Source organism: Fringilla coelebs (assembly GCF_963513975.1).
Source record: "Fringilla coelebs genome assembly, chromosome: 3".
NCBI lineage: Eukaryota > Metazoa > Chordata > Aves > Passeriformes > Fringillidae > Fringilla > Fringilla coelebs.
Window position 1 is genome coordinate 106,764,804 of NC_140030.1, and position 8,592 is coordinate 106,773,395.

Consider the following 8,592-nt stretch of genomic DNA (forward strand, 5'->3'; position numbering starts at 1 on the left):
TGGCAATAGTATTTCCCCAGGGTTTTAGGGAAATAATTTCTGAATTTAGAAAAGTAGAAATGCATTCCCTTGCCTGTTTTGCCTCAAAATTGCTGCTCTAATATACAGTGCTGTAATTGCTCCTCCTCTAAAACCTGCTGGGGTATAAAGCTGAAGCCTTTCAGCCCCTTGGTACACCTAGTCTCTCTACTACTTTATTGCAAATGTTATTTGGAGCACCAATTTCAGTATTACAGTAACTCATGAATGTTTAACAATGAATTGAGTCCAGCCTTCTCTCTGGCTTTATTTATATTTGAAAAGCCAATAGAAAAATGTTAAACACATACCAGTCACTGTTGCAGACCAGAATTTTGAGCAGTCACCAGGAATTCAGTGCTGCAGTATTTTCCAACAACTGCAACATTCTATGTTCAGCTGAAAGGGTACTCTAATGCAATATTCAAGCCTGGTGGGTTTTTTCCAAGCTTTTGGCAAATGTGCAAAGTCCACTGCTTCCCAGTAGCTCCATTATTTTTATGTAAGTGACAGCAGGTAGCTACCTAAATAGATTGTTTTGTTATATAAAAATGCTACTACAAGTATGGTCCTGTTTTACTTTTGTGGCTTGGTTTAACCCCAAAAAAATCAGTTCTGAAAGCACCTAGTTATACCAATAGCCTAATTACATGAAAATGCTCCTCTGCTTTCAAGTATGCAAGACCTAGCCAAAGCAAGTATCAATTTTAGCTACTGGGTTTTCAAACAAAAAGCTTTTTTACAAGAGACAATTAAAGCTTCCATCAGCCTACCAGAGGTTACTGAGAGAAACACAACTAAGCTACAGGAGCATTGGTCTATTTCTGACAGTGGTATTTAAGTATTTATTAAGGTGTTTGCATCCATTTATTCATTTGGCTGCCATCCACCTGCCACATGTAACATTTGAAATTGCAGTTAACAAGCTGCTGGAGTAAGGAATCTGGGTACTGTTCAGTTGGATATTTTCTATTAGCATAATAGGCAAGAGCTTCTAGAATTTGTTTTGCTGATATACTTCAACTCTGCCTGAAGCAAGGATGGGAAAACAAACCCCTGCTAGTACAAAATAGTTCAAGTATGTAAAAAAGCCACTGACTGTTTTTGAGTAACAGTATTTGCACAAGCAGAAAAAAACCCTCCCAGTTTCTCACAGATCTCTAGGAATATTCAAGTGAAGTTCTGTTTTAATTTTTAAGATACAGAAGTTTAATCACTTAGCCAATATAAGAGTTGTACAAACTGCATTATGGATAATGCTGCACATCTTATGACTGAGTGCAATACCAAAAGCTAGAGTGCTGCCAGCAACAGTGGTAATACAAATTGGCAATTTCAACATTTCAGTTCAGAAAACATCTGTTATTCTAAACCCAACAGATTTATATAATGTATGTAAATATTTATTAAACCCAGTCACCATGCTACAGTATTAGATTAATAAACCCTCTCATTTTGAGAATACACCAGCATAAGGTATGAACACAATGAAATCTATATGAAATTTTACAGTAACTTTCCAGAAGTATGCCTGTGGCCTAACAAATTTGCATTAACATACTGTAGATTTAAAATATTTACTTGTCTTCTTAGCATACCTAACGTGTAAGAATAGTTGCTTAATACCCAAAAATAAATATAAGCTTTCAATTGAAAGCACTTATTTTCCTAGATTTCCAAAGTGGAGTCTGAGGGGTGAAAATGCTTCAGACTTGTCATCAGTCCACTTCAGTACATAAAAGCATCTCCTGCCCCAGTTTTTTTGTTGAAATCCCAAAGATTTGCTTCCAGTGAAACAGGAGCAGAGCAGTGATTTTCTTGGCAGCCCTTCAGTCTGTTTCCATGGCAGCACTGCGGGACTCCTTGGCCACCATGAGTCGCATGAGCTGACTGTGGAATTTCTCAATCTTCTTCACGTCTTGTGCCTGGTCTGTTCTGTACAGCAAACACTGCAAGACAAAGTTCCTGATATCAGATCTCACTTCTACTGCTTTTATCTTGTTTGTAGCTGCTATGTATTCATTTGTGCTTGGAGCACACAAAACAAGGAGAGCATTGAAATGTTCAGCAGTTACCAGAAGGCAGCACCAACACATCTACCCCGTTTCAGAGCACAAACATATCTGTGTTTGCTTTTAAGCTTCTCCTTAATGCTCATGCCTCCCATATTAAAAAAACAGTGAAACTCAGAATTTATCCTAGTTTCTTCTAGCTCCAGAAAGCTGTTAAAACTTGGGTTTTAAAGCTGCCCTTTTTTTGTGTTGTCTAAACATAGAAACAGATTTTAAACCTGAAGTTACTTGCCAATTCTTTATATTCTGAAAGCAAGCTTATTTTGCCTTTTACAGTCCTTAATGTTACACTGCCAGGGACATAAAATTCACTATTTCCCATTGAAGGGGATACCCTACCCCAAGCAAAACCTCTTTTTCTAAGACAGCCCTAAAGAGGGAACACAGAATATGATTAAAATAAAAAAACCCACCCAAACAAACAAAAAACCCAAACACTAAAAGAACCCAACCAAAATCCTGAAACCAGTTCCCATTTTCCCCCACCTTATGTAACATCCTTCTCTGAGTGAAAGCAGGTAAGGTGGCTATGCCCCAGAAGAGCTTATGTCTGTCAATCACCTGACTCCAACTTGCCCTACAGGAGATTTCAACAGAATCACCCTTAAATTCCCCATTATCAGTGCCCCACACTCAACAGCTCACCCACTAAGCCCTACTGTCCTATCAAGAAGTGCCTTTACTGGAGTTTCACATCCATTCCAGGCACTTGAAATTCCAATGCCAGACTACTTTTCCTGGAAAGAAGAGATTTGACTCTTTTCCAAGTCTGAAGGCAAGAGAAGAGCAGAATACCAGAACACCCTGGAGTGAAGAAAAACAACTCCTTAGCTGTAACACTGCTGTCACTCAGTCTCATTATCACAAAAAGTGAACTTCACCTATGGCTGGAAGTTTTCACCACCCTGAGCAGATAAAAAGGACCCCACTCACACCAGTATTTTGAAAATGCTCCTGAACTGGTCAGTGTCAATTACAGACTCAGCAACGAGGGAAGGCTGAGTACAAGTTTTTAGAAAACTGTCAGGCACTCTCAAGGCAGTGTCCAAGAGCCCCCAAGCTGACTGACAGCAAAACACAAGTCTGTGAGAGGTACAAGAAGCTCTGAAGGGGGAAGGTGCTCTGTACTTACAGCCACATCATCTGTTACTTTGATACAGAGGTTCCCATCGCAGTGTCGATATTTGAGGACAACACGGACCTGAAATGAAAAATATTTTAGGAATTAGCACTGACAGCTAACAATTATCAGCATGTATTGAAGGGAATCTGCCCACATTCATACCCTTAACCATAATTATGTTCTGCTCCATGTTTTCAGCACCTCTGTGGCAGCCCTCAGCTCTGGGGCTGTGGGAGCTGCATATAATCCCACAGCCAAGGTGGTGTGGAAGTTGACCCACCACATTTCCCTGCCTTACAATCTAGGCTGGTTTTCTAGCAGCATCAGCAAGGTTAACACTGGCATGTCCAAAAACCCTGCAAATACAGCAACAACAGCTGCAGAGACCTTGGAGACAGGCAGGACAAACCATGAGAGTCACGTCGACAGGAGACACCCCCTGGCTGTGTGCCACACCCCCAGAAAAATCAACTGGAAGCCTGTGTTTGTAGGCTTGAAACACTTCAAAAAAGTGCAGCTCTACATGAAGACTTGAAAGGGATCAGCTGAGTGGGGTAGGCTCAACATCACCACTTTTTCTTCTATGGTAATTATCACAGCTACTCCTGCAGTCACCTGCCCTGAGGTCTAACCCACCTAGCCCCTCTGGACCCTCAAATCACCAAAGTTCTCAAAGCCACACTGATAAAAATCCACATCCTCAGAGGCTGAGCATTAAGTGGCTCCTCCTGAGCACAGGTTGCAGCCTCAGCTAACATCAGAAACAAAGCAAGGTCGTCTTTGAGAGCATTCTGAACTCACACTGCAAACGGTTTTTATTGTACAGTAACTTGTGCTAATGGTCACCAACCTCCTTCACTACAAATACATTTTGAAATTCCCATTCCAGAGTGGATCTCATCACAGATTGACCCTTTTTGTTCAACAAACTGCCACCTCCTGAGTGCAGCAGCGGTGTAACAGCACAGCTCCCTGCTGAGCAGCCCCAAAAGCACAAGAGAGGCTGCTACAGGCAGCAGGAACACTCAATGTATCAATAACCTGCTCCTGCCAAGGCAAGACCGCTCAGTACCAGGCTGCAGAACACACACCCATCTCCCAGAGCTCTTCTTCCCCCAGCTTCCCAGCAAGCCCAATTTCAAAATTGCTGGGGCTAATTCTCTGCCAAATTAACAGGAGGGTACTTGTGTTATGACAACAGGGCCTATATAAACCCCTCTGTAACCAGACAAATTTAATGCTATGGATGGGAAGAGATTTCCTTTGGGGAAAGGGGAAGAACAACTCCTGGCTGCAGTGACATCCCTTCTTTCATTTAACTGAATGTCACACAGCCTAGGAAGGCCAAACTAGGCAATTTTATTATCAGCAACAATCACATATGGTGTCTCTGTGCTAATTAAAAGGCAGAGCTAATCTGCTTTAAATAATCAGATATTAATTTAATCTTCTGAAGGTGTCTCTAGTTCCCCTATTTTTGGTGAAGAACACTAGGCCTTTCTACTGAAGTCTTCTCAGGTGTGAGTTTCACATCACATTTTTGTGCTGCTTTTTAAGTGAACTATGATGCTTTTTCTGAAGAATGAGGTTAATCTTACTATTTGCATAAACCACACTCCAAAAAAAGTGACCAGGAACAAGAAACAGTCATAAACCAAGAACTTAAGTCCTTGTAGAATTATTCTTTAGGATGAAGAAACCTTCCAGTCTGAAACACCACTGCAGGCAACAAAGCAACGTATTGAGCTAATGAAAGGACAAATTCAAATAACGCAGGCCTTAAATGCTACAAACTCATAAACTAATTATTGATACCAGCAGAACTCTTAACCTCGGTTTCCAACACACAGGTACACCGTTAATCAGCTCAATGTTTCTGAAGTTCAGCCCTTGAGGTTCATCCCAGCTGCCAACACCACCACCCAAAACACCGTTCCCTAGGGATGCTCTTGGGGCTGTAAACGAGAGATTCCTCCCGCTCCACAGAAAAGGATGCTCCGCTGCAACACCAACGAGTAATCCCCTGCCCCGCAGGTGCTTTTCCCTGCACTCGACACTGCTGAGGTCACACTTGAAGCGCTGTGTCCAGTTCCGGGCCTGTCACTTCGGGAAGGACACGGAGGTGCTGGAGGGAGCCCAGAGCAGGGCCATGGGGCTGGGCTTGCTCAGCCTGGAGAAAAGGAGGCTCAGGAGCGACCTTATCACTCCCTACACCTCCCTAGGCAGTGTGCTAAGGGGCTTTAGGGCGGACATCAGAAGAAATATCTTCATAAGAAGGGTGATTAAACATGGCAAAGGGCTGCCCAGAGAGGCGGTGGAGTCACCATCCCCGGAAGCGCTCAAAAAATAAGCAGACGTGGCACTTAAGAGTTATCTCTGGTCTACTCAATACGGCTGATTCGGCCATATGTCGGACTCGACGATCTCAGAGGTCTTTTCCAACCTAATCGATTCTGCGATTCTTGCCTCTCCCGTGCAGCCACCAGCGAACCCCCCCCCGGCCCGACACCGCCCGCCGCCCCCGCCGGGCTGCGCGCAGCTGGAGCCACCTCCAGATCGCCGCTCCCGCGGCCGGGCCCCGCACCCTCCCCTCCCGGGCTGTCCCACCTTCATGGGGTCGGCGAGGTAGAGCTTCTCGGCGGCGCGGGTGAACTCCTCCCAGGCCTGGAAGTGCGGCATGGCCGGGCCCGCTCGCTCCCCGCGGCCGCGGCAAGATGGCACCGGAGGCGGGCGGGTGGGCGGGCGCACGGCTGAGACGCCGCTCGCCATTGGCCCGCGGCACAGCGCCGCCCAATCGCGGCACGGCGCTCCCGCCACAGCGACCCCTGCAGGCGCGGCGGGGTGACGGCAGGCGCGCCCCGCCCGCCGCGCAGGGAGAGGCGCCCGGTGGCGGCCCGGACTGAGAGTTCGAACCCCGGGTTCGAACCCCGCCACCGGCGGTGCGCCCACCCGCCCGGGGCCGGCACCTGCGGGGCTCTGCCAGGCCAGGTACGGGCTGTCTCCGCGATAATTTCACGCTCTGAGGGCACGGGGGACGCTGGGGAGGCGGGGGTCCGGCGGGAGGTGAGGGCCGTGCCGCTGAGGTGGTGTGTGTGCGCGGCCGGGCCTCCCCGCTGCAGCAATTCCCAGGTTCTGCCAGGCTGGAAAAGCTGCGTGAAGCTGGAAGTTGGCTTCGTGTGGGACAAAAAGGACGTGTGGGAGCCCCTTGCTGCCTTCCCTGGTCTGCCTTGCTGAGGGGTGCTGAGGCATCCCTAAACTAAAGCTGAATGGCATGGGATAAAATGATGAAATGTTGGGGAAGTCTGCTCACTCTTCAGACCTCTGTGTGTGTGTAAAGCTTTAACATAAAGCTGACTTAAAAATCCCCATTAAAAAGGAAATGAGGGAGGGGAAAAAAAAAAGATCTGAGATTTCTCCTGTTATGTTTAAAAATCTCATTGCCTGCAATGATTTTTTTGCCTTCATAGAACAAAGCCTGTAGCCAGAGACAGAGCTGAGCTGTGCTCCTGTCGCACGGCTTGTGCTGCTGCTGCTGCAGTGACAATAAACACGTAAAACTTGCAGTCTCTATTCTCTATTTCACAGGGATACACTGAAAACCCAAAAGCTCCTGATAATTCAGGTAATTCAGATAATTCCTGATAATTCACTGAAAACCCAAAAGCTCCAAGTTTTACTGAACAACTCCAAACTCACCAGTGTGGCCAAACAAATAAACCGGAAGGTTTAGGGCAGATCTGCATTTGAGGGGACAAATTATGCAGGCTGTTGCAGTCTCCACTAGCAACATGGGGAAATACTATAGCTGCAGGCTTTTTTTTGGCCACAAAAGGCACAATACATGCAAGAGAGAATGAAGAAATGTGGCCTAGAAATAAAAGGGTGGATGGGAGGTAAGGGAAGAAAAACTAGAATGAAATTCCCTGAGTCAGTAAAGCAGAAAATAATTGTTACTGTGGGGATCTACTCTGAAAAAGTCTACAGTGATTAGGCTGACAAACTTCATAAACTGTGACTTGTGGGTGTTATGTGGTCTAAACAATTTCTGCTAAAGGGCTTTGCACCAATGAGTGGGGACTATGAAGGCTAGAAAGATTTAAGGATGTTCTTTTCTTTCTTTCCAAAACTGTTCGCAGGGTTTAGGCACGGATGTGTCACAGAACCCATCTTCAGATCTACAAGAGCTGCCTTTCAGAGATGCTGAGAATCAACAGATTGTCAGGTGATAGGTATATGGACAGAGCCCAAAGCAATCATCCCAGACAGAACCTAACCTGGACAGAATGGTTCTCTACTCTCCTTAAGTTTGGGTGGCTATTTATAATAGGAATTGCATTTGGTAGTGTTGTACAGACATGTAGGGGATGCAAACACATGGAAAGGAAAGGTGTGGGGAGCACAACCCCTGTAACACACATTTTACACAACCATCATTCACCAAATTTGGGTCCAGGTCTTCAAGTGGGACACAGGCGCACCTTCTGAAGGAGCCTCAGTTTTGGGCTGTCCAGTCATGAGCACTTTAGAGAGGATTTTAGTTTTGACTCAAATGTTCAGGGCTTTTTGTGTGTTCTTTGGCACAGAAGTGGTTCAGGAGCTTGCCAGTGCCCAGTCATTAGCCCTGCAGTTAACAGAGCAAGATCAGAAAAAAACCCCATTGTAATATTTTTTTTTCCCCATAACCTAGATGATTTCCACAATCCATTTTAGGATGCAGCTCCTAAAACTGTTCTATAGGCACAATTTTGGAGGTGACAAACTGCAGCAGCCAGGGCAGAGAGGGATTTCATAACTGGCCTTGCCTCTGAGGGAAATGGGATGTGTCACAATGACAGTTCTATACAGCCTGGTACACAGCTCTGCATAACCTGTTCCTGGCTGCAGATCTTCAGGATTTTGTCATCCCTGCCACTGCCACCATCACCTATGGCCCCACGCTGTGCTGCCACAGCTGTTTGTGGCTCTGCACTGGGGATGGAACCAATGCTGGGATTGAAAGCAACACCATTTTTAGCAACACTTTTTTTTTTTCCTGAGATGAGTTGGGTTTTCTAGTTTAATGTATGGCCTTATGTGCTGTTGTGCTACCACAGCTGTTGAAAATGTGCCTTTTTTGATGGCAAGACAGAATATGGGAATTCCTACTGTTTTTGCTGAATTTGCACCAAAAATGAGGGGCTGGATATGAAAGCACCCCCACCCCAGTTGCCCTGAAAGCAGGGCCAGTGGCTGAACTCTCCACAATTAAGAAGAGAAGCTATTTCTGAGCCTCAGGGAATGTCTGATACCTGTAGTTAGTGAACTGCTGTGCTCTGTTGTTCTCCTTTTGCCTGGAGAACAGAACATTTTCTTGACATGTTTGGAAAGTAAGTCAGACCA

General features: G+C 45.7%; 1 protein-coding gene across 1 annotated transcript; it reads right to left on the reverse strand.

Moving 5' to 3' along the window:
• Window positions 1–266: 266 nt before the first annotated feature.
• Window positions 267–5,946, reverse strand: SRP9 (signal recognition particle 9). The gene is made up of 3 exons (XM_084203647.1): window positions 5,821–5,946; window positions 3,223–3,291; window positions 267–1,967 (listed from the first exon to the last, which is right to left on the reverse strand). Exons 1-3 carry the CDS (start codon window positions 5,890–5,892, stop codon window positions 1,848–1,850), a joined length of 261 nt encoding a protein of 86 aa, XP_084059773.1. The 5' UTR covers window positions 5,893–5,946; the 3' UTR covers window positions 267–1,847.
• Window positions 5,947–8,592: the final 2,646 nt, after the last annotated feature.